This window comes from Aulonocara sp. 'chitande type north' Nkhata Bay, linkage group LG16 (genome assembly GCF_057382095.1).
Source record: "Aulonocara sp. 'chitande type north' Nkhata Bay isolate Kocher_YH1m ecotype deep benthic linkage group LG16, A_spYH_male_GT1.1, whole genome shotgun sequence".
Lineage (NCBI taxonomy): Eukaryota > Metazoa > Chordata > Actinopteri > Cichliformes > Cichlidae > Aulonocara > Aulonocara sp. 'chitande type north' Nkhata Bay.
In genome coordinates, this window is record NC_141359.1 from 7,710,905 (window position 1) to 7,737,284 (window position 26,380).

At 40.7% G+C, this 26,380-nt stretch overlaps 1 protein-coding gene across 1 annotated transcript; it reads left to right on the forward strand.

Annotated features, from left to right (window-relative positions):
- The first annotated feature begins 292 nt into the window (after positions 1–292).
- hpxa (hemopexin a) lies at positions 293–4,524 on the forward strand. Its single transcript, XM_086265968.1, has 10 exons — positions 293–441; positions 1,014–1,048; positions 1,157–1,234; positions 1,712–1,869; positions 2,439–2,592; positions 2,729–2,941; positions 3,126–3,221; positions 3,379–3,506; positions 3,594–3,741; positions 3,970–4,524. The coding sequence occupies exons 1-10, from the start codon at positions 386–388 to the stop codon at positions 4,197–4,199; spliced, it is 1,296 nt and encodes a 431-aa protein (XP_086122094.1). The 5' UTR covers positions 293–385; the 3' UTR covers positions 4,200–4,524.
- Positions 4,525–26,380: the final 21,856 nt, after the last annotated feature.

Below are 26,380 nucleotides of genomic sequence, written 5' to 3' on the forward strand. Positions count from 1 at the left end.
ATTGCACAAGTCTGCTTTTTATTCAGTGCTGTAGCATGATGACATAAGATATATACGTGATTAGACTTCTGTGCCCAAAAAATAAAAGGGGTAACCCATCAAATTCTATGAATCTCTGTTGCACCAGGACTTTTCCTGGTAGGTGGTTTGAACAAAGACAAGTCAGAGGTGGAGGTCTGTGGGGGCACAGCTCTGGGGACTCATCAAATATTGTGGGCGTCTTTTGATAAAGCTACTGGTTGTGCACATTGTCCCCTCCTCCTCTGGTACCCATTGTGATGTGACCTTTTAAACTGGGCTACAGTATAAAAGAACACAGCAGCAGTTGCAGGGGTACCTTTGGCTCAGCTCTCCAGGCCTATCTGGTCTCAGAGGAATCCTCATCATGAAGCTGCTTTCCTGCATCCTGTTGCTTACCCTAGCCCTGGGATGGGCTCACTCGTAAGTGGACTTGCACTTCTAATGAAGAGATAAAACCCAGACAGTCTGAATGTTTTTTAATGCCACTTGTTTAATTTTTTTCATTAAAACTCAATACTAATGTAATGAGTTACAGGGGACATCATGTTGTGTCTTTGCTGCATATCTAAAATGTTTCCAGATAACTTTTTTTGTTGTTTGTGCTAAATGCAGACATGATTACAGATCTAAAGCAACACTTTAATTTAGCTAAAGTCACTTTTTATACTTCCTGAGTTAAGCAGCGTTGATACAGGAAAAAATAAGACAAGAAATTATGATAATAAAAGCATTGTAGTGATATTTTCGTAAGTATGCTACACCAATTTGAATTGTTTTAACCCCACATGATCTCATTATTTTCTCTGGATATCACACAACATGACATTGTGGCTTCATACAGTATAGCTTGAGTAAAAAACTAGATGAAGACTGAAAACTCCTCTCACGTGCGTTTTCCCTTTAACAATTTTGTAAAACTAAAAGTCCGAGCCTAAGTTTTGAGTGAAATTGCTTAAAGTGATAACATGCCTTTTCTCTGCTGGTAAAACCAGGCAAGGAGGAGGTCATCCACCACATGAACATGATTGTGAGTTGAAAGATTTTATTCTTTTAAATTCACAGACATTTCTCAACACAACTGCTGTCATGTTCTATATTATGAGCCTTCTTCTCACTTTCACCTGATATTCTGCAGATGACCTTGACCGCTGTAAAGGTCTTGAGATGGATGCTGTTGCAGTGAATGAAGAGGGAATCCCATACTTTTTCAAGGGTAAGAATCTATAGAGGAGTCATGAGCAGGCATTTTGACACTGAGCGATCGTGGCTCAAGAGTTGGCAGTTTGCCTTGTAATCGCAAGGTTGCCGGTTCGAGTTCCGACAGTCTCGGTCGTTGTGTCCTTGGGCAAGACTCTTCACCCGTTACTTACTGGTGGCACCAGTGTCCGGCAGCCTCGCCTCTGTCAGTGCGCCCCAGGGTGGCTGTGGCTACAATGTAGCTTGCCATCACCAGTGTGTGGATGGGTGGATGACTGGATGCGTAAAGTGCTTTGGGGTCCTTAGGGACTAAGTAAAGCGCTATACAAATACAGGCCATTTACTGCATGAGGGAAAGTTATGACCTGGGAATATGTCATACTTTTAAAATGTGTTTGATCATCATAGAGCTCTAATGGAGTATGAACTGCAGCATGCATAAAAAGTGTGATTGGCTCTATTTAATGACTGTGTCCCGTATATGTTCTGTCAGGTGACCATTTATACAAGGGCTTCCACGGCCTTGCCGAGCTCTCCAATGAGAGTTTCGCTGAGTTGGACGACCATCATCACCTGGGCCATGTGGACGCTGCTTTCCACATGCACTTTGAAGACAACCCCGACGACCACGACCGCATGTTCTTCTTCTTGGTATGGCTTTTTATTGTGTTATTGATCATAACAGAGTTTGGCAACAGGCAAACATCCAGAGAAGGAAACAGTTTAAATAACCCAATAGGAATTACAACACAAAGCAAGATGGATAGCAAGACTAGAGTGGAGAGAGGGAGACAACAGCTGTCCTTGCAGTTGAGCTGGCAGAATAGTGTGACTAGAAAACAGGTATGATGTAGGCCAGTGGCTTTCAAACATTTTGTGTGCAAAGCACACCTGCACTCATATCTGTGCAAAATAGTCTCCATCATGCCATCTGACATGTCTGGACTGGTGTGCACCACAAATACCTTTCTCAGTTTCTTTTTGCATTCTCATGAGTAATTATAGCTGTTCAAGTGTGATGATGATTAAAATTTATCAACATTCCACAACTGCCCAAACTTTGGGGTTGAAAACTGCTGTAAATGTGAAGCCTTTGCAAAATAAATGTTGTCTGCATTACTGCTTTCTGAAAGCGATACAAAGTGAGATTCTCCTGATTTGACTGCAAAAGCCTAACAACTTGTCAGTTGAATCTTACTTGTGTTTTTTTTTAAACATAGGACAACAAGGTGTTCAGCTTTTACAAGCACAAGCTGGAGGCTGGCTACCCCAAGGATATCTCTGAAGTCTTCCCTGGAATCCCCAACGATCTGGATGCTGCTGTGGAATGTCCTCACCCAGAGTGCGCCAACGACTCCGTTATCTTCTTCAAAGGTAAATAAAAGTTTTCACTGACTGTGAGAAAACTGTGGTTATTATTCCTATGAGACCAAGAACATTTTTCACTATTTCCAAAAAAAAAGCTACCCGAGGAAAAACTTTAAAACACGCGTCTTTTTTTCCCCTGAAGGGGACGAAATCTACCACTACGATCTTAAAAGCAAGGCTGTAGAAGAGAAAGAGTTCAAGTCCATGCCAAACTGCACATCGGCTTTCCGCTTCATGGAGCACTACTATTGCTTCCACGGGCACATGTTCTCCAAATTTGATCCAAAGACTGGCGAAGTGCACGGCAAATACCCCAAAGAGGCCCGCGACTACTTCATGAGATGCTCCAAGTTCAGTAAGTTAAAAAGCAAAGTGAGCAATGTGATCAGATATGACTTCAAATTTGACACAGCTGTAGATTTAAATACCGTTTCTGTGCTGTCGATGTTCCGGGACTGTAATTTTCTAGACCAAAGTTATGTTTTGTATTTTTAACAAAAATACACTTTTTTTGTTGTTGTTATTTTTTTTTTGTTCAGGTCCTGACAGCGACCATGTGGAGAGAGAGCGATGCAGCCGTGTTCACCTGGATGCCATCACATCAGACGACGCTGGAAACATTTATGCCTTCAGAGGTGAGATCTGACATCAGAACACATCATATACATTTATATGTTGTTCCAACATCTAAATCACTGTACTGAAGTGACGGCATTATGATCAGGGCTGGGTCTGAGGTTTGGCTGTACACCCAGCGTTCATCAGAGCTTGATTTATTCTCTTATGTCACAGGCCACCATTACCTCCGTAAAGATGACAATGACACACTGACCTCTGACACCATCGAGAATGATTTCAAGGAGCTGCACAGTGAGGTGGACGCCGCTTTCTCTTATGAAAATCACCTTTACTTGATCAAGGTAAAGCACCTGGAAGCACATTTCTGATCCTGTCATTAACTCTGCACACCATATTTACCATGTTTTCTGTTTCTCTTTTCTCCCAAGAATAACAATTTGTATGTTTACCGAGTCGGTGAGCCCCACATCCACCTCGATGGTTACCCCAAACCTGTGACGGAGGAGCTGGGCATTGAGGGTCCCATTGATGCTGCATTCGTCTGTGAGGACCATCACATTGCTCACATTATCAAAGGTATAAACACAGGCAGAAATACAGAAAGCAAGTATTGATTATCCCTGTATCACTTCTAGGACTGCTTTGAACTACATGATGTAGTTACATCATGTAGTGTTATTTGATCACTTAGATGACACAATAAGTCATTTAGCACTTACTTGAAAATGGTCACAATTATATTTACAAAGAACTAAGACTTTTAGATAGATATCTTACCATATCGTTCTGCCTTTTTTCCATCAGGTAATCAGATGCATGATGTGGAACTGAAAGTCACCCCACGTAAGGCAGGAAACGAGCGTCCAATCGGACCCTTCAAGAGAGTCGATACTGCCATGTGCGGTCCCGGAGGAGTTAAGGTGATCATAGGAAATCACTTCTACCACTTTGATAGCACCAAACTGCTTTCTACTGCCAGGTCCCTGCCTGAGCAGCACAAAGTGGCTCTGGAGCTGTTTGGCTGTGATCACTAGGACTGAATGGGTTGTGCAGGACATCGCATACAACACAGTGAAATATGGAGAAACAAAAGCACCAACGACTTCAGACAAGAGGCGCCACATGACAAGTTGCTAAGCTTTTGACTAAGAGCACTTACAGCTGATGCAGTATTTCATACCCATTGTTTCCCTTCCATGTCTTAGTAGTAGCCTTCTTTAATTCATTTAGAGGGTTGTTACTTTTCATGCTAAAGCTCTGTGGTCCTCCACGCAAAGTGTGCTACCAAGAAGGCAGATGTTTTTCTGTGATTCGTTTTGTACAGTGCTGTTGTGAATAAAGCAAAGTGGCAACAACCAAGCAGGTGAAACAGTGATGATTTATTTCTGTGATGTGTTAATAAGTTTCCAGGATGCTTCTCGGGCAGGTCCACGTACTCTGATACTACACTTGTAAGGATAGAGAGTTTTTCCTACATAGTTCACTTTCTGAATATCCAAGAAAGAAAATACTTTCTGTACAGTACAAACAAACAACACATATACCATGAATATGAGTAGACTATACCTGTAGCATTTAAAAAGAAATTACATGTTATTTATAACATGTAACTGCATTTTCTTTTATAACTTACTACAGTACATTTTAACTAGACTTTTTTCAAGTGGGCCTATGCTGATTGATTGCAATGGAGTGGCAACCTGTCTGGAGTGCATCCTGCTCCTGCCCTATAGACAGGTGGCATAGACTCAGTGATAAGGGGCTGAGAAAGAAGTCTAAAGATAATATTTATTAGTGCTTTTATACATCTGAGAAGCTGTTTTGCGAACAGTTTTTCCAGAGGCAAAACAAGGAGACTTTCCGACCTTTTACCAGCAGAGGGCAGAAGAGTTCCACTTGGTTGATCTGCTACTTTATGACGATAGAATGAGGACAATACTTCTGTCTTTGCCTTTTCTGTAACTCTGCTTTTGTTTCTTGCAAACAGAGCAGTACAGATAAGTCAGAGCAGGTGTTAAATCATCTTATTCCTGTGAGGCACACATAGATGAGATGTGAATTATCCACAGGAAGCTTTGGTGTTCCTGTGCTTGTGAACTCCCACGAACCAGCTGCAGCTGGAAAAAAACACAACATTTGGTTGACAGAAACCTGATGTTTTCTACCTGGTGAATAAACAGTGAGCAGTAAAAATATTCAGTGCATGTCTTTGCGAAATGGTAAGAACTAAATTCCTTTAACTTTCAAGTATCTGCAACTGGTTCCATTTTACAGTGTTCAATGCCCCGACACCAAATCTGCCAGGATTTCTTCAGATCTGTTCAATTTAAAATATAAACAAAGACTCGAGTTTTTCAAATATGTGAATGCTGACCTATTTAAAAAAAACAACTAAAACTTTTGTAAACACATATACTTTTAGTACATTTGTCTTGTGATATACTATCAAAGCTGTGTGGCTGCATACTATTATCACATATTATTATTATGGAAGTAGCAGCAGTTCACATGTACACCTCAGGGCCCCGCACAAGACTAAAATGTTATAATATGTTAGAGCAAAACCTAATTATTCATTTTAAGTAACTGTGCACATTCAGCAGCGAAACCCCCCCAGAAAAGGTCTACGGTACGTCTCCGTTGATAGTGACCCTCATTGTAGGCATCACAATATGTCACATGTCACATTTGAAAAAAAGGTTCTTCCAAGTCATAATAGTCAAGTGACAAAAAACACACTATAAAAAAAAACTTTATTTACATTTTTTCCAAAAAAATTACTTTTTGCTTGCCTCCAAAACATTTGAGTTCAAGGTTAGTGTGGAGCTGTCACTGATGAGAATCAGGAATGACATCAAGGCATCACAGTGACTTGTGATTATTTTGGGAATTTACTAATATCAGTCTTCAGTTTGCTTTTTCTTTAAAAGCTATCATATGTATCAGCCCCACATTAAAAAGTGAGGCATATCTTTACATGTGATGGCCACATTTTGAACGCTGAGTTTCTTACTCGGTATAGCAGAGTGTCTGCCAGTGGGTGGCCTGTCACCAGTGTCATATCCACTTTACCCTAGCAATCCACCGCTGCAATGTGTGCAGACATATCATGACATCAGTGCTGAAGATGGCAGCAAAGACAGGCTGCAACAAGCAACATCCCATGTATAAGACTCATGTAAGCTATCATCCTAGCAAATATTGCTCTTACTCTGCAAATCACATAAAATAGCATCAACAACACTTTACTGATTAAACAGGACATAGAGCTAAAGTTAGAGTGTGACCCATGAATTATTTATACATACACTTAGAAGTTTGGTGTTGCTTCTCCCGTCCTTAATGACCTGTGCATCACACACCTCTAAACTGAGGCAATGGGATGATGTCAGGTTCATGACTGGGGTTGGAGTCTCTGATAACAGCATGCTTCATCGGATCACACAATCCCTTACTTCACCCCACCGGCTGCTGCGATAACAATGGAGAGAGAAACACTGGAGCCCTTCAGTGGCTGTGATATGATGCCACAGTGGGCTACAGAGGCAGCCAGCCCAAGAACACACATACATCAAATCTGGTGTAATGTGTCTAATGAGAGGAACTCTGTTTGACAGGGAAACTGTAAGGTCAGTGCTTTCATTCACTAGTCTGCAATTAGATCATAGTATTGCATCTAATCATAAGCAGGCAATGCAGATACAGGGCAGGAAATAGTGCAGTGACGGCATGTGGACTCAAGTGGATAACACCTGATCATATATATGAGGAAACTGTCTGTTCCCGTAAATAATGTGCATCTTGAGGATGTATTTTTTAATTTCTGTATGTCAGCAGGTTCATTGTCAGCAGGTTTGCAATAGGTTATCATATCCTCTCAGTTGCTCTTTTTATTTCCCTGCTCAACACAAATCTTTAGCTACAGCTTTGCAGAATCTTTGTGTTTACTACTCACAAATTGCATTTCAAGCATTTGTCTTCCAACTAATTTTTCAAATGCACTATTCCTTCAAAGTTTTCATGGTAGAGGGGCATACTGGGAAATATACTTGTAATTACACACTCTGCTCTCTCTCATTTGTGTAAAATGTGTCCTTGACAAAAATGACCTTAGAGATTAAAGTCATAACCTAGTCATAATAACCTATTTTAACCCAAATAATGATCTTCTACTAAACCTAAAAGTATTTTTGATGTAGGCTTCCTCTGCTCACAGGTATCTGCACCAACCAGTAAAACAAAGAGTAGTCCCAGCAGCCCCTGCTGTAGTGGAAGGTTACCTATGTCATAGAATAATAAAAATGATGTGATACAACAGTTTTGTAAAGATTTTTCATCAGTGTGCTGCAGGGTAAATGGACTGATTTTTATATAGCGCTTTTCTTCTCTCCCGGAGTACTCAAAGCGCTCTATACAACATGCCACATTCACCCAATCACACCCGTTCTCACGAGCACTTTATCTATACTCAGTGCTATCTAAGTACATTCACACACATTCATACTCCGATCGATGCATCGGAGAGCAACTTGGGGTTAGTATCTTGCCCAAGAATACTTGACATGCAGACTGGAGGAGCCAAGGATCGAACCAACCAGTAGGTGACCTGCACTACCTCCTGTGCTACAGCCACCCCTGACAGAGTCACAAGCGATGCCTCAGACCAGCCGTAATAATCATCACAAACTTTCACTTTGACGCATCATTTGGTTGCACATACCAATGACCCTCCATACTTCCTCTTTTCTCCTCTGTTGGACTGTCCGGCTGTGGGAATGTTCCTTTTGCTTATGCATGTGTGTGCATCTGTGTGCATGTGAATCGTCTTCTTGCTGTTTGTGACGCTGCTTAATTAACTGGACTGGGAGGTTGATGGACATCTGCTCTCAGCCTGCCGTTTAGGGTAGCTTGACCCCCACTTAGTGTGTGTGTGTGTGTGTGTGTGTGTGTGTGTGTGTGTGTGTGTGTGTGTGTGTGTGTGTGTGTGTAGGACAAGCAGGTATGGACATTGGCCAAGACTGTGCCAGATAAACGTTGGAGCTCATGACCAGATGGTGCCAGCTAGCGTCCCCTCTGTAGACTGGTGACCGCTAAAAACACTCCCTCAGATGTAACCCCGGTGCCCTGCATCAAACTGTCAGAGAAAGCAGCAAAACCAGTCTGGTAAAGGCACACAGAGAAGACCAAAACACACACATACACACACAGGTTCAAATAAAATGATGTGGGTCATGCTGCAGGCACTTCATTGGCCATTTTACTCCATGTCTTGTGTGACAGGTATGACTCCAGATGTAAAATTTACTGGTTGCAGTTTATCAATGATCCCAGGAATATTGATTAGATCCATTTTTGTTTTGTCCTTTCAGTAGATAGTGAGCCTAATGCTCAACTTTCACTTGATATATCTTAGCTGATGTTAGTCGGTCCTTTCTATGGGAAACACTAATGGAAGGGCTAATAGGAGAGGAAAGAATAAAACATTATCCTAAATAAATGTGGCCTTTTTTCATGTTTCTTTCTTCCTCTTCATTTTTAGAAATCTTGGATACATTAGCTCAAGGATGTTTGCATCTGTCTAACAGTGGGTTGCAGTTGTAGACTGCCTCTTGAAACCTTACAAATGTAAAAGATACGTAGTGAGTCTTAGTGAATGCAGTAACTCATCACTTAAGCTGTCAAATAAATATCAAGTATCAAGTACCTCCTTTTCATATTTTTAGAAGCGTGTTTGTTTATTTTTTTTTTCAGATTGACAGGTTGATCCTTTAAATTCTAGTATATTCTTGTTCCTTGAGACCTAAAAAATAAATCTATATATTTTTGTGTTGTGTAATAACTAAATGCTTATACTTTGACTAGAAATATTTTTGACTGAAAATATTGGAAAGTAAAGGCTCACTCCTCATTTCCTGTTTGGAGTTCTGCCCTCTTCCCTGAATGAGAGTGCAATTACGATTCCTTCCAGCAGTATGAAGAGTTGAACTTTGCTATGTGTCATTAATACTGTATGAAAGACTGACTGCAGTTTATTAATAAACTCTTCAAGTCTTTTTATCAGCCAGGGTTATCCAGAATTCAAACCTGATGAATGCCAGAAAACACCTAAATTTAAAAAAGCACGTCCTTCTTCACTCAATCTTTTTCTTTGTTGAAATTCACCATCCTAAATACACCTTTCTGACTACCTTTCCACTCGTCATTCACTGACTTCCTCTGTTTGTCTCCCTGCAGTTGGCAGTGTGCCTGGTCTGCTGCTGTTTTTCTTGCTTTGTTTTTTGCCGTCTGCCCCTCTTTCCCCTCCTACCCTAAAATTGCCACCACCTCCACATCCTATCCCATCCCTTCTCTCCTCTCTGTATCTCTAACCTTCCTCCCCCCCCTTCCACTTCCTTCCCAGTGTCTTGTGGATTGGGCTGTGCAGAGCTGTCAGTCCCTGGCTGGGCCTGCCAAGCAGCACGTCCCGGTCAGAGGGGAGGCCGGAGCAAATGTCGGGGCGTCGTTGTGGGTCCAGCCGACCTCCCTCCACTGAGCAGAAGACCCCCTCAACAGATTGAGCGTCCAGCTGGCCGGCACGGGGCCCGCCATGGCCCCATGCTGAGGGCACACATGCCACAAAGCACAAATTCCCACTTGCACACAAATATGCACATATACACTAACATGTGCATGTATAAGACACATGCTTGCTTGGACAATGACACAACAACCCTGTCGCTCAGAAATTACGCTTCTATACAACTAAATTGTAACAGCAGACGTGCTGTGAAAGAAACAAAACTGGCACCCGGTTACATTTTCCATCACAGTAATAAAAAATGATCATTAGTTTATAGTTTATCATCAGTCTTTAAACATTATAATAACTGAGCACATCGGTTATAATGTAGCAGTTTGCTCCACATAACAAGCCCCTCCCAAAACAATATCAACTTACAGCTACCCCCTACTGACTGTTTAAGGCGCCACAGCTTCTGCTTTAGTCCGAAAAAAGACGGAAAAACTCCACACTGACTTCAGACACAGTGTTTCGATTTTTAAGAAATCAAGTATATCATTTCACATTAAACTGTCCAGATAACTTTATTCCAGCATTTCATATCTTAAAGCTGACAAGGTCAGATTCCAGATGTAAAGTTCAAAGCTGCAATTTTTTTTGCCCTTTACAACCAAGTAATAGTTCAGATGAATCACAGTGCATTTTTGAGTCACCTCATTTCTGTTTGTTTTTGCTTTCAGTGAGGCTTTTTAAATTTTGTGATTATGCAGTCAGAAAAAAACAACACTTAATTTGTCATTTTTTTTACATACAGTAGGCTGTAAAAAATTACATTTTTCCTCAATGGATTTAGAAACAATAATAGGCTTGGATGCTCGATTGCAGTGTGCATATGTAGACTCTTTATTGGCTTGTAAAGGTGATTTTATTGCATTTAGTTTTAATTTTTATCATATATTGCAGTTACAAATGGGAGGAATCCCCCAGTTTGACCCTGTTTTGGAAAATAGGAAACTGTTTGAACTGATCGTAATTCTTGCCTTCACAGTTTTTGTTACCCAGGAACACAGTGGCTTAAAGACCAAACTAAACTTCTAAATTCAAGGAGATTCAGTCATGTGTCAGGTAGTAAAGACATCACAGGCAGCTTTTGTGATAAGTATGTACACATTATATTTCATTTCATGTAAGAGAAGAGAAGAGAAAAAAAACTATAAAAAGAAATGAATCAAGATAAGAAAATTAGAGGATAAATAAAGATCCTAGGGAGTCTTGATTAGCGTTTGAGTGATGAGATCTCTGACACGGCAATCACATTCTGCTATTGGAACATTGTATTGTTAGGAACATAGTCATACCTCATTAGACATCACTGTATCCTAAAGTTAATTCCCAGTTTGCCCTTGTTGATTTGACTGCCTCACTCTACCTCTCTGTCAGCCAGGTAAAATTCTCACCCTGTCTTTATTAGCTACACTTGCAGAGGGAGGTTTCCTGCCCGCTAAGGTCCTCTGGACCCCAGACACCAGTGCAGAGGCCTCCAGGGGCCAGAGGAGCCAGGCTGCACACTGTCGGTCTACAGTCTGTTCTCCAGTTGTGACAGCGAACACATCCTTATGATGACAATTAGTGGCTGTTAGAGAGCACAGATGAGCAGGGGAGGAAGGAGGGTGGTGGTGAGGGGCGGTGAGGTGAGGAAAAGAGAGGGAGAGGTGGGGGGGAGGGGCAGGTGGTGCAAAAAGCAGGACACAATTAACAAACATGGGAAAAATACCCACTAATGAGGACGGGCAAAGCTCAAGGGACCTGGTGAGAGAGGGAGGGAAGGTGGGATTATGACTTTAACTCTACATCAGGGGAGCGGGAGAGGGAGGTGTGTGTTTGTGTGTGTGTGATTTCAGGGGGGGTCTTGACAGAGCAGGAGTTACTTTGTGACAACAAACGTGAGGCAGAAAGACTAAGAAAGGACACAGTGCTCCACACTTGCTCACAGAGTCTGCGAAACTGAGATCTGAGCCCTCGTAGAAGTTCTCAATGTTGAAACGTCGTATTTATCAAGCCAGAACATACAACTTCACACGCTAAACAGCCTCACTCACTAACCTCACTTGTTTCATAACTCGTACGCATACAGACTTATACAGTATACACTGGAATCCCAATTATCACCATCACCACACAGATAATGAAATCCATATCAGACAAGTTTAACAAACACTCAGTAAACCTATCTATATCTAATCTCAACAAATCAATATCCAAACCTACATCCAGCTAATAGTATAACAGCTGATGTACTGTAAGAGATCTTTCTGTCCTGATCTTTTCAACATATTGGCCTGTACGATGGGGTTTATGAGAGTAGCTAAAATACTTTACTTGCCACAGTAATATCACCCATCGGCAGTGTTAGGAAGATTACTTTTAAAACGTATTCCACTACAGATTACAGAATACATGCCCCAAAATGTAGTTTGTAACGTATTCCTTTAAGTTACTCAAAGTGAGTAACGTATTCTGAATACTTTGGATTACTTGATATGTTTTCATGCTTTTTACAACTACATGAATGTACTATTGCTGTCTGATTTATTCTTATTACTGAAGGCTACTCACCACCAAGCTAACATTGTTAGCTGGTGTTAGCTGAGGTTAGACCGCAGACTGTTAGACTTGATGGATAGCATTAGCAGTCTGCTAGCTGCAAATAATCATGTGCAGTTCTGAAAGCAATACCAACTAGATTTTTAAATTTTAATATAAAATGATAACAGTAGGGTGGACATTAGGTAAGGCTGCACGTTTTGCAGTCATCTTGTATAGAAAACTATTTCTGTATCAGTAATATGTTTTCTTTCTTGTCTGCTTTCAGAACTGCACATGATTATATTCAGCTAGCAGGTTGTCTAGCTAGCTAGCCTTCAGTAATAGTAATAAATCACACAGCAATAGTACATCGTAGTGGTGGGTGGATCGATCCAAATATCGATTGTATCGATACCAAAAAAACTCTGATTAATATTTTATGTGGGCTTGAGGTTGGTCCACTTTCTCCCATCAACGGCCTGGTTTGGCATCCCAAAAAATTTCAGATCCCCTGTAATCCTAAAATACCCTTTCTACTTCTCATGACTAGGGGTGCAACGATACACAAAGTTCACGGTTCGGTTCGATACTTTGGTGTCACGGTTCGATATTTTTCCGATACAAAAAATGTTCATGCTTTTTTAATTTGTCATTTATTAAAATTATAAATATATATTTTAACTCAAAAGTACAGTTTTTAAATTTAATGTTGCTGAAACAAAGAAGTAATAAAAATAAATAAATCTATCTGATCAAGGAATCCCTCATCTTTGGAAAAGAGAGTTTATTACAGAGAAATGGCTCTTTCCAAAATAAAAGCTATACTATACGCTTCTTCTGGGCTATATTCTCAGCAGCATATTAAACATATCAGGTCCCCATAAGGAGAATAATGTGCTAACGGCTGTCTAAATGACTCGGGTAAAGTTTGTAGCATGCGTGCTTGTTGTTTTTGTCTGCTTCCACTTGTCTTTGCACTCGGATGATGTCGGCGTAAATGTGCAGTCATATTCATTGTGTTCCCACTAGTGCTGTCAGCGTTAATCTGAAATGACGTTAAAGCCACAACACGGCAAATCTCCGTTAACGAGCTACCGCGGATTGCCCCGTGCGTGGGGCTGGACGGCGTCAACACGTTAACGAGCTAACTGCGCTAACGCAGTAGTTTCCACCCATGTAACTGAGCATTGCGTGGCACATCCGACATACTGTTTTACTTTTGTCCATGACGCGCTTACCTTCAGGGTCATACGTCACATGAAAACCAAAATAGTTCCAAAGGCCAGATCTGAATGAGGGTGGGGGAGGTTCAATTTGCCATGTTGCAACGAGCTTAGCTTCTGTCTTGCTAGCTTGTGCTGCACTCAGTGGATCTGCGCTCGACAGTGCAGCCTAGGCGGAGTAGTTGAACGCAGATCCACTGAGCTCTCAACACAGCATCGTCAGAAGAAAAGTTGATAAAATAAATTAAAAAATGGGTATTGTTCGATACATATGCGTACCGAACCGAAAGCACTGTATCGAACGGTTCAATATTGATACGAGTATCGTTGCACCCCTACTCATGACCCACATCCAGTCTGTGTAAGAGCTGTGCATCGTCATTCACCACGCACCGCATCTATTGTTTATCTGCCAACAATGCAAGGGTTAATAACTAGATAACCTAGACATATAGCCAAAACAACAATAACAAAAACAACGACAATCCACAAAGCCTTCCCCTTCTAAAAGAAAAAAAAAAAAACAGAGCTGTGACAATGATGCCATCCAGGGAGCACAAGTCTTCCATTGTTGCAGGCTGACACGCCGTATTGTGCCTGGCAGACTACATTGCCTCATAGCAGCTGGGATGTGCTGGCAGGGGAAACAGAACTGACTGTCATCAGCTGGGGGAGATACAGTGTGATGCAAGCAGCATTACATCACATATGATCCTCCGGGTGATCGTTGCTGCATCGCTCATCTCTGTTTTGTGACCTTTGACCAGCTGCAAGAGAGTCTATGGGCTCATCTGAGGACTGAAACTGATAAATCTGATCACACTTTGTTTTTTGGTTATTGTAGTTCATTTGTGAAAGTAACACCTGCATGCTCAGATTAGATGCTCTACTGAACTAAATTTGGATCCTAAAAGCCAAACTGTGAAGAACATCCAATTCTCTGTTGGTCTTTCTTTGTTATTTTAGTTTTATTGCAATTTCAAGAGGTATTTAAGTGAATTCGACTCCAGGTGGTCTTTGTGATTTGGGTTTATTATTTGTCTACATACTTTTCAATGCTCCAACAATCCAAAGTACATTTTCTACTATTGCTCATACTTGATGCATATTTTTAAATATTATAAGATGCCAAAGTAATCAAACTAGGGAAGAAACATGAAGTACTTTAACAAATATATGCTAATAATTTTGTAAACATCTCCACAACAGAACACATTAGTTTGTTCAACCAATCAGCTCTGGCCGATGGATCACTCAAGACCTCAAGACCAGTTTTAAGGTGGTCATACCAAATTTTGAATTTATTGGAGATAAATTATCTGAATTTCAGGAGCAGGACCACAACTCCAAACACGCCCCATCAGGGTCTTATCTATATATGGCTCTGCCAGTTCTAAAAGCTGTTTGTTCTCTAATCATGCCCCATCCTCCCTGCCCTTTTTCCAATTCTTTGACTTCTTCACTTCTAGAATTAGAATTAGAATTAGAATAGAATAGAATTCAACTTCTTCACTTCTCATTAGTACATGGGGATCCGCCAGGCCCGGGAGCTGCTGGCAGTCCCCATTGAGGCATCCCCCAAACCACAGCTCAATTCTTGATTAAGTCATTCGCCTTTATCTACTAAAAAACATTGCCAAACCTAAAATGAGGATGCGGGCCCAGCTAGTGAAATCCTTGTTAGAAATGCACAAACTCTGTTTGTGCCTTATATGCTGCATTCCTACCAATGTTTACAGATGTTTCAATAAATTGCTGGAGTTATTTAACATTTTCCTGGCAAAATATAAAGAAATGAAAGTTGACTCTAGAGTTTTGCACATTTCCCTGTGGTTTACAGCGGTGTGAAAAAGCGTTTGCCCCCTGATCTTGATGATCCCCAAAACTTTTGGGAAAAATTTGTGTGGCCTGATGAGACAAAAGACGAACTTTTGAGAAAGTGTGTGTACCATTACATCTGGCATCAAGTAACATTGTACAAACACTAAAATATGGAGGTGGTAGTGTGATGGTCAGGGGCTGCTTTGTGCCTCAGGACCTGGAAGACTTGCTGTGGTAAATGGAACCATGAGTTCTGCTGTCTACCAAAACATCAATGACGGAGAATGTTCAGCCATCTGTTTGTGACCTCAGGCTGAAGAGCCCTTGGGTTCTGCAGTAGAACAATGATCCAAAACAAACCAGAAAGCCCACGTCTAACTTAAGAAAAACAAAATGAAGACTTTGAAGTGGACTAGTTAAAGTCCTGATCTGAGTCCGATTGAGATGCTGTGGCACAACCTTAAAAAAACTGTTCATGCTCGAAAACCCTCCAGTGTGGCTGAATTACAGCAACTCTGCAAAGATGAGTGAGCCAAAATTCCTCCAAAGTGCTGTAAAACACTCATTGCTAGTAATTGCAAACACTTGATTGCAGGTGTTGCTGCTAAGGGTGCCATGGGCAATCACTTTTTCAGTCAGGGCCATTAGGTTTGAGCCATATGTTTTTTTTTCCTTAGTGATAAACACCTTCATTTAGAAACTGCATTTTGTGTTCAGTTGTGTTATCTTTATCTAATATTTAATTATTATTATTTTTTGATGATCTCAAACATTTAAGTGTGACAAACATATTAAAAAAATAGGAAATCAGGAAGGGGGTAGACAATTTTTCACACCACTGTAACTGTATGTATAAATATCCTACCATGCTTGCATACGTGCACAAAAAGTTGAAGCCTTGTAAAATACACAGAACAAAATGTCTACAAGTCATAATACAATTAAAATAATGTCTCCCCATTATCTGTATCCAAACAAAATTAGCTGCGGGGCTGTACTGTCAGTTTTGAGCTGATGAAAATGTTGACCTGACTGCTGCACTTATCACATACACACAAACATACACAGATGCACACAGACAAACACTTTTCTCAGGCAGGTCCTAATTGCCTATAAATGTCAGTGTGAGTCGGTGTGCGACTGTCTTCTGGTAAATTAACTGGTGAAACTGGCACCTCCTCATTAGACAAGAGATATACGACACAGAGAGAACACAACACACTGGTCAGCACTCAGTTTGCAGCTACTGGCTACAGCTATGAACTCCTCTGGGATTTTATCAAAGACAGTGTGTGCAAGTGTGTGTGGCTGAATGCATGTGCATATTTCCGTATGTGTGTATACATTTTGTATTCCTCCTTTTGTGCTTGTGTGCCCATCTGAGTCCTCCTGAGGGAAATTAGTCGTCTCTACCCTGCACTGTCTCCAGGTTCGTCCCTGATGTTTTCTCTCTCTGCCAGGACACTCCCACTCCCATCGGGCCACGCTGTGGCTAATTGCTAAATACACTGGCTGTTGTTTCAGATGTTGGTATCAGTCTCTGTAGAAAATGACTGCCATTCTGGCTAATTGGGAAACAATATCCAGACATGGGTCACTATAGATATATACTGGCTCTTACAGAAGAAGTGCTGATCTGACAGTTATAACTTGCAAATATCCTTTAGACCCCATTGTAATGTTAACAACATGCAAGACATCTTCAATGAGATTACAATTAAAATCCCACCAGCATTACTTTTTGTGTTTGTTACTGTTTGCTGAATAAAAACAAATAAATCAAAAGATTTAACTGGGATTTTTACTTGGCATGAAATACTGTCATGTTTTTAAAGCTGCTGGCATCTGTGGGATACACCCAAGGCATCCTTTGGTATCTGCACCGTTGGCACTACAGGCTTTCAAACTGTCCTGTTTGAAACAAGAGTCCACAAATATAAAAGGGAGGCGTGGCAGTGATGCAAATCACTGTCAACCTAGAAGCAGTTGAAGCTTTGTTTTTGTGCTTAGATCTTCATTTGTTGTTTTCAGATTTGGAGTTAGTGTATGTTTGCAGCACAACATGTTGGATAATGGGAATCCACTACTTTCATATATGATGCCAAAGACTTCGAACCAAGCGTCCATATCTGAGGACTTAAAAATGCAATCCAATTTGAGACACAATTTATAAAAAAAAAGTTATACTAAGTTTATATCAAATCATCCAACTACATTGAGGAATGCTTGCGAAAATGCTTTGCAGTTTTTTTTAAATTGCCTGATGCATTTCTGTGAACAATTTTGAAGTTGTTGTCAAGTTGAAGATATATTTTCAAAGAGCTCAAAACACTATGGTTAACCCAGGAGCTGAGACTCAACCAAAATGTTTATTGCAGGTGACAAACCAAAGTTATTGAGTGAATTACCAGTTGCCTCCAAAATGACTGTTTCTATCTTTTCTGCAGTTTCGTCAGCTGGCATCTCAAAGATATGCAGAAGATGTCCTCTGTAGGTGGTGCCATGATGCACTGGGTTACAGCCATAATCAGATGTGTTTTTGAGTCCTAACTCATCACATGTGGACCCTATTTGAATGAGAACTTGGCGTTACATTTAAATGCACTGGGTAAGTGTAATTTGCCAGTGTTGTAAAGTTCCAAAACTACAACCATGTTGATTTCTTGAAGTTTAGTCTCAAAACGTGCACAGCAAGCAATACCAAAAGTAAATTTAAAATAAAAAAGATTAGCAAACAAAGTGCAAAACACAAAGCTACTAAACAAACATGAGCTGCAGTCTCCTGACTGGCAAATTTGCAAGTTATTCCACCACAACCCATCCAGCCTCCTAATGCAGTATACTGATTAGATCTGTAGCTTTTCTCCTTGACCAGCATCACTTTGTGAGAGCTCACACAGAGCTCAGTGCCATTCTTCACAGCACTCCTTGAACTCTAGTCAGCTGTATTGCTCTTTAAGGCGTAGAAGGAGCAGAAGCAGTGATGAGCAGCTGAGTACCTTTCCTGAATGGTAGGTGGGGGGTGGTGAGTGGTGGATGATGAAAATCTGAATAAGAAAATAGTACAATGCCACAGAGCAGCTTATAAATTCATTATTAATGAAAATGTCATTAATTTCTGGTTACATTATAGTGCCAGGTTAAATCTTGTGAACTCAACATTAAGTTTTCTTTAAAGACAAAACACAGTAAATAAACAATATTTATAGAAATAGAAATAGAGTTAATATTTTAATTACAGGTAACAACACTGACGTGTACCAGAAGAACAGACTGCCGGGTCCTTTGTGATAGACAGTGAAAATGCATAGATAAAAGTGATATGCAACTACTTTTACAAAAAGGCAAACAGAGATGATACACAACACATGTTAACACATGTTAGCCAAGGTGGTGAGTAAGAGAACCTGTCTAGCATCCTAGTCTCCCAGCACTCTCCTGTTAAAGACCATTGATCTATTTATACTGTAATGTGTGTGCACAGCTAATCACAAGAAAACACTAGCCTTTCACCTTGCCCAGCTCAAGCCATTGCTAAGGGGACATGTAAATGCTCATGACACACCCAGTGTAATTGGTGGCAAGCATAGACAGGCCTCCATCCGAAGACTTTAGTCTCTGCAAAGACTTGCAGCTCCACCTGCAAGTTGACACTAATTTAAAGGGTGGTGCAAACAGGCACAGAGGAAAACTTGTGATGCAGAACTATGCAAATACTTTGCCTTTAGCTTTAATTAATATATTTTGACAGATTTTACTGGGCAAGCACTGCTTGTCTTGCTTGCCCTGATTCAATGCCACTGTGACACAAGATTACATAGCAAGCTAAATTTTTTATTTTTTATCATTTTGGCCAGAAATAAGAAATTCCATGTTCAAAAATAAATATTTTAGTGTCTTAGAATATTGTTGAAGTTCAGTTGTTTATGTTTTCACAAAATTGGATGACTTATATATAACCTGGTACTACTTTCCAGTTGAAAATGTGTTTTCTGTCATTCCCATGTAAAACAAACATGCATTGAAACAGTTGCTGCTCCTTAAAACATCTGAGTGTGAGAATAGAAGGTCTTCAGACTCAGCAGCATGTATGAGCCATCTGTTAGACAGTGAATGTGTCTCTGCTTCTCTTGCTGTGACAGCACTCACTGTGAATTACACTGTTACCGCCAACTGTCTCACATACTGCAAACAGGGACGACTCTGTATATGTTATGCTAATGGTACATGGGTTATAGTGGCCAGCCTGTTGCTGGTGCTCTAAGAAAGGAGGAGAGGAATAAAGAAATAAAGAAAAGCTGAAACAAATAGAAATAAAGAAGCAGTGTCATTCAGACTCTCACGTGAGTGTCGTCTCTGTACGTTTGGATGCAGATGTGTGTTTGGTCTCCCAGAGTTGTGTTTGTATTTATATAATGAGTGAGGATAAAAATGCACAGGCACACATACAAAAGTAGGCTGTGTTTATTTGTCTAAAAACTTGCATAAAGACAGTTCCTGTGTATTCTAAAGGAAAGGAACTTAGATGTAAATATGAGTTCATTAGATGTCTGTGGGACACAAAAGAATTTGTGAACTCTTGCTTGTTTCTCATGTATGTATGACAGCCTGGGTCATGAGTTTAAAATAAAGTTTTTTGTTCAACAAAAGGATGGTGTACACTCACTGACCTGCATGAGTGCCTATAAACTTTACACTGGATTGATATTGTAATGTAAAATGCACTTTTCTAGCCTCTAGGAAAGGTTGCATACAGTGATGTGAAATTCGTTTTTTATGGGATTCTTTGAAGTCCTGTGAAAATTCAAGTGCATCCTTACTGCTTCCACAAGATTTAAGAGGGAATGTAGCAGCCAGGTCCTGCTAATCAATTGCATTTGATTAACTAATCATGAGCAAATGTCACAAGTTTCAGCATTTTTGCTTGTCTGAAACATGTCGGTGTGTTAACACACTGCCAGTCTTCCCAGGAGTGGACAACCAAACAAGTTCATCCCAGCATCAGATCATGCAATGCTCAGAGAAACTCCACATAACCCAAGAACTACCTTTTACACTCTACAGGCATCAGTTAAATCTTAAAGTTCATGGCAGTACAATTAGAAGAAAACAAATGAACTTGTTTGGAAAGGGTTGCCAGTAGAAATTGGTAACATGGTTGCAAAGTTGCATCTGAATAAACCAAAGGATTTCTGAAGCAATGTACTTTGGACAGATAAGACCAAAACTGAGTTGTTTGGCCCCACACCATCACATTACAGCAAATCAGTGCAAACGACTCTGTCAATTATGACTCTGCATTTCTTCATATCAGTCTTGCTAAACTATACAGATCTGTTAAACTATAAGAAATTTTTTTTTTATAAAAAAATAATGTAATATTATGCAGTATTAGAAACCACATGGAACAAAAAGTGACAAACTTTGTGTGAAACTTGACCAAACCTTTGTTACAAAAACCGGAACTGGATCTCCAACAAAGAACAAGCAGCTTTTATTAGAAGAGCCAAAATTTCAGCCTGAAAAAAGACCATCAGGTAAGGAAATTGACCAAGAACATCCACGTTTATACAGTTTTGTTTTTTTGTTTTTTTTTAGCATTTGGGGATTTTGTGCACCTTCTACTCTAAGGTGACTGCTCAGACCTTGAGTGCAGACCTTCAGCACTATTGTCTCCAGCCCTACTCAGTACTCAATAGAGCTCAGTTTGGTTCTGTTTGATTGTTGTCTTTCTTCCAAAAATTATATTCAAGTTAAAGTGTTGTCAAAGAGATAGAGTAGAGGAGATTCAGTAAGCTTCACTGACCCACTAGAGCAGTGGTCAGAACTTCCATGGTACAGAGGCCAAATTTAAATCAGGGGAGACTCTGCTTGGACAAACTTTTACTGAGATTACTGGAGCACACTAAAAGTTACTTTTTTGAGTCTGTCTTGAACTTCATTACTAGTTTTTGCCTTAAAAAGGCCAAAATATTAGCCACCATGCAGTACAGCATGCTTCAACTTCACCTTAGTTAATAATTGATTAACTGTAAGCATTTGTAAAATTGAGTGTTGACTTCAAACACTTCTCTTTATGTTGTTAATGTTCCAAATGTCATACTGTCGACCGATAAATCATCAGCTCAAAATATTTCCCTGAAAACCCAGCAAGATTGTGATGTGACACTGAGAGTAATTCAAAACCACTGACTTTAAAGCTTGGCTTTAACCTGTCTTCCTTCTCTCTCCTCAGATGGCCGCCCCTCCCTGAGCCGGAGGTTTCTTCCTGTTGAAAAGGAGTTTTTCCTTCCCACTGTCGCCAAAGTGCTTGCTTTGGCGACAGTGGGAAGTGGGACAGTGATTGTTGGGTTTTTCTTTGGATGTATTATTGTAGGGTCTACATTACAATATAACGCGCCTTGAGGTGACTGTTGTTGTGATTTGGGGCTGTATAAATAAAATTGAATTGAATTAAAGCTTGCTCAAAAAATGCTTAAAATATGCAGAACCTCACAAACACACACACTCAATGTGATGCCTTAGAGTGCAAAGATGTGTCTGAGGGCAACAGACTATCTCCTATTCTTTCTTGTTGTGTCTTGTCTCTCTCTTCTTCTCCTACACACACACACACACACACACACACACACACACACACACACACACACACACACACACACACACACACACACACACAGGCACCTCTCTTCTGCAAGCAGCCTTTTCAATACTCAGCTGTCACTAAGACTGTATGGTGACCCGACCTTATTCTGCTGGTACACACATGTGCACGTACAAAAACACACACCCTTTTGTGTGTATTCCTTACATAGTCTCTTTAGAAGTAAAGCTCTTTGTGCGTGAATGTGTACCCATGTGTATGTGTGTGTATGCGTCAGATGAAGAGCGCGGGGGTGCTCTCTGACAGTAGTTTTGATGTATTTTTACAATATACCAGTGCACAAACATGCTTGTTCTGTTAAAGAAAACAGAGTATGATATGTGATCAAGTCACCAATTATTAATCAAATTTATTGTTGTTAAGCTTTGGATATTTGCAAAAAGCGCAAAATAACACAATGTGTAAGCAATCCAAATTAGCATATGAAGTATGGAAGTATGAAAATTGCTTTCTATCCATCTGCCATAGCACTTCAAACGCAGTTGCAAAATTCGGGGAACTTAAAAATGCCAGTTATGCTAACAAGTCCACAGGTTGTGATTAGCACTATTATGCACTTGCACTGTAACACACATATACTGATTATACTGTATGATAGTTGTCTGATGATGTGGCAAGACGGTGTAAGTATGGCATTTTTTTCACTTCAATAAAATCAGGTCTTAAAATTAACTTTAGTGGGGATGTGCATGTTTTGCACATAAGTTAGCACATGTATGACAGTGAGGTGTCTGCTTGTTTTGGGGATGGCATCAGTGTGTGTGTACGCATGTAGCACAATGTTTGTTCTGTGGGGGTATGCAGACAGATGGCTGGGACACTTCTGTCTGTGGCTGAACAGTCCCACCATTGTCTGTGTCACAGAGTGCATGGATTGTTGTGGCGGCCCGTCAAACTGTAGTGTCTGTAAATCTTACATGTTCTGAGACCAAAATTCACTCTGAATCCCATCCTGATGCACTGTCGGCCTCAACTGTGTCCTATTTGTTTCAACCCGCTTGGAAGAATTTAACCATTCACTCGCAGCTTGTTTCTCTCTTTAATCTTTGCATGTGTGTGTGTGTGTGTGTGTGTGTGTGTGTGTGTGTGTGTGTGTGTGTGTGTGTGTGTGTGTGTGTGAGGGATGTGAGGAATGTTTGCCTATTGATGACCACTGAATCCACTTTCAATTATACACAACCCATAAACATAATAACCTGGGAAAAGTGAAGGAGGGCATAAACTTTATACTTTTAACTTTTTATTAAAAGACTTACAACAGTTCCTACTAATTAATCTATCACTTAATTAATATCTATCAATTTAAGTAACAGATAAACAATTAAATGACTGATGTTTTTCACTATCTGTATAATAAATGTTTTTTCAATGGGTTCATTTCATGAAAAAAGGACATTTTCTGTGAATCAACATGAACTTCATGTTTTGACAGTCTGAGCGATGAGCTACAAGAACCTTTTCTGTAATTTTAAACATTTATGTCTTACATTTAAGCCCAAAGAGGCATGCTGACAGATTTTTCCCACTTGCTATAGCGTCCTTTCTTTATCATCTATAAATACTGAGACATACTGTTGAGATTGCTCTTCTTCATCTTATATTGAAATATTTCAGAGATTAAATGTGTACCAGTACACTTAAGTGGGCTGTGTGTGACCCACAATATAAGCTAAGTTTGGCATCCCTGTGTTAAGATTATCTAAATTATGATGAAACAAAACACTTTGGCTAAATTTGTCCTAAGAAGATTTTGTGAGGAGCAGAGAAAGATTATTCAGCCTTTTCATTCCCAATACAAATACCTGCTCTTGCACCACAAGTGCCAACCTGCAGTTGTGTCTGTGTAGGTTCTCAGTCATCCAGGCCTTGGTAGTCTAAGGAGCATGGGAAAAAAAATCTTGTTACAACATATAAATGTATCTCACGCTGACAAACATGTGATTTAAGGTTCAGAGAAAAAAAAGTGTTGCTTTTTTTCTCTTAAAAAAACCCTCTAAAAAATCAAGCCACATATGTTTGCTCGCTGGAAATGAAACAGACATGCAGAAAGTGACACCTCACTCCAAAAGTGTGCAGATGGGATCCAACACAAAAGAACTTTGAACCAATTATCATAATCTCTCACTCCCTTCCTTTCCCCTCATGATTAAACATGGGAGAGTTAAATCAGACGATTAGCATGCTGTCAGGGAGAAGTCTAACTGCTGTTGTGTTTCACAGTGTGAGAGACAAAGCGCTGGCCTGCGCACCGACAAGCCTCCCTGGCCAGCTACAGTAAACTGGTAAACACACGTCTGTTTGGCTCAGCGGGGGATGACAAACACCCGCCGAGGAGGCAGAGATGAGAGGGCGGGAGGGACTGAAGAGATGGAGCCCGTTTTGACTCTTTGGCCCCTGCGTCTCTTGGTGCCTACTGTCCAGAAATCTGGGACTAAACAAGTCTTTTCTGAAAGGTCCCGGCACAACTGCCAAATGTGTTTATGGGTAATGGAGGGAGGGGTGGTGAAGGGCAGACTAATTTAGACAGAGAGGTACGTTAGACATTGGACTCACCTTCAGTGTTTTTGTTGAAGTTTTATTGAACACAAGAAGAAACTGACGTGTTTGTGACATTAGAAAGAAAAATGCTGTCAGTGTCCGCAAGTTACTGGGATACTGGGATGTCATAGTAACTGCTCTTGAGGAAGAAGAGCATTCAAACATACTTCTTGATGAAGAACTAGGGGCAGATACTTAAGCTATATCACCTTTTCCTCTCACTCATATTACTTCTTAAAGGCTCTTTCTTAGGCTGTAGCATGATGCATCCCAAGGGGTAAGTCTGTGATATTGGGCTTTTCATACAAGACAGATTTCAATTTTGGCTCCTGCGGTTTGTACATTTATTCATTCGGCATCATTCCACCTCAGCATGTGACGACTGTGCGTGCAAAACAATCAGAATTTGTTTTTGTGGTGGTAGGTGCGTTTCTGCATGCCAACATTTACACGCGTCTTATCCATCCCGCCTTCACTCGCTGACGTTTGGAGGTCGTTGGAGTTGTCGTCCGCTGAGCGACAGCTCACTCTCGTCGAGGCCGATCTGTCTGGCCGCGAGCCTGCCGTACCGCCTTTTGCAGTGCCGTGTAACCATGCCGACAGGATTGGGCCAGGGTCCAGGAAGACAGTCGGCATTGGAAGCTGTCAGCAGCAGCTCCGTTTGACAGCATGCAAATATATGCAAATGAAGAGGTCCAGCCATGACACCTGCACACAGGAGGAATGGACTGTGCCCTTTCCAGCAGAGGACTCAGGATGGTGGGTACACTGCCCAACACACACACACACACTCGCACTGATATACACAAAAGGACACACAATCACACTGCATTGCTTCAGTGCTCCATAGAAAGCTCGAATTAAGCAGTTAAAACATGCAAGTACTTCAAAATTTGGAACTTATATGTGCTGATTTGACTAAAATCATTTTTCATGGATTCACAATCTTAGAAACAAGCCCCGCCCTCTCCAAACCACTGTGAGGTTTCTAACGAAGTTACTGATGCTATGTTGCTCTTATTTTAACAGGATTAATTCAGACTGACAAAGTGTGCAGGGGTTAAATCAAACAGGCTTTCTTCTTGTTTGGTGAAACATAAAACTTTGTCTTCTACTGATCTAAAATGAGCGCTTAAGCAATGTGGAACAGCCTGAGGTCACATTACCACTCTAGGTTACACTCAATTTAAATAAAATACCTAAAATTGTATTTATAGTTTAAAAAATGCGTTCTGTAACGTTTGTTAAGTGTTAAGCTGCATTCACTTGAGTTTCTTCCCACCTTACTGACCTCTACAGCAACACAGCAAACACACTCTGTCCACCTTTTAACTTATGGCGGAGCTCTTTCCAGGCTCCAGACTAAAGTCCTTTGGGTTTATTGTTCAGTGGGTCAAAATCATGTACCTGTGTGATAAAAATGCAGCTCCTCGCTTGGCCTCTCCTCATTTCTCTGAAGTGTTTTGACTCCTGAGTTGACCCTGCCGGCTGGTTTTGGCATTCCAGCAGGCTGGAGGAGAGGAGTGAGCGAGCTGTGGCCCCTAGCAACCCTTGCAAACACACACACATCCACACACGTGCGCATGCTGTCCTTGGGTTGAGGTGTCCAGGGTTTCTGCTGGTCAGCAGAAAGAGAACGGCTGTGTGATGGCACAAGTGTCTGTGTGAGTGTTTTGGTGGGGGTTGTAGCTGTCAGAGTAGCCCTAAAAGTGTGCGTGTCTGTGGGGGGATACGTGTGGTTGTAATTTAAAAGTAAGGAGAGGTGGGGTGGCCTTTGGGAGGGAGCTGAAGTCTAGTGGCTCTGATCCAGATCTTGTACCATGTAAACTGACTACACCCCCTGCATCTCAAAAAATCTCATATTTATAACATGCACACTCACAT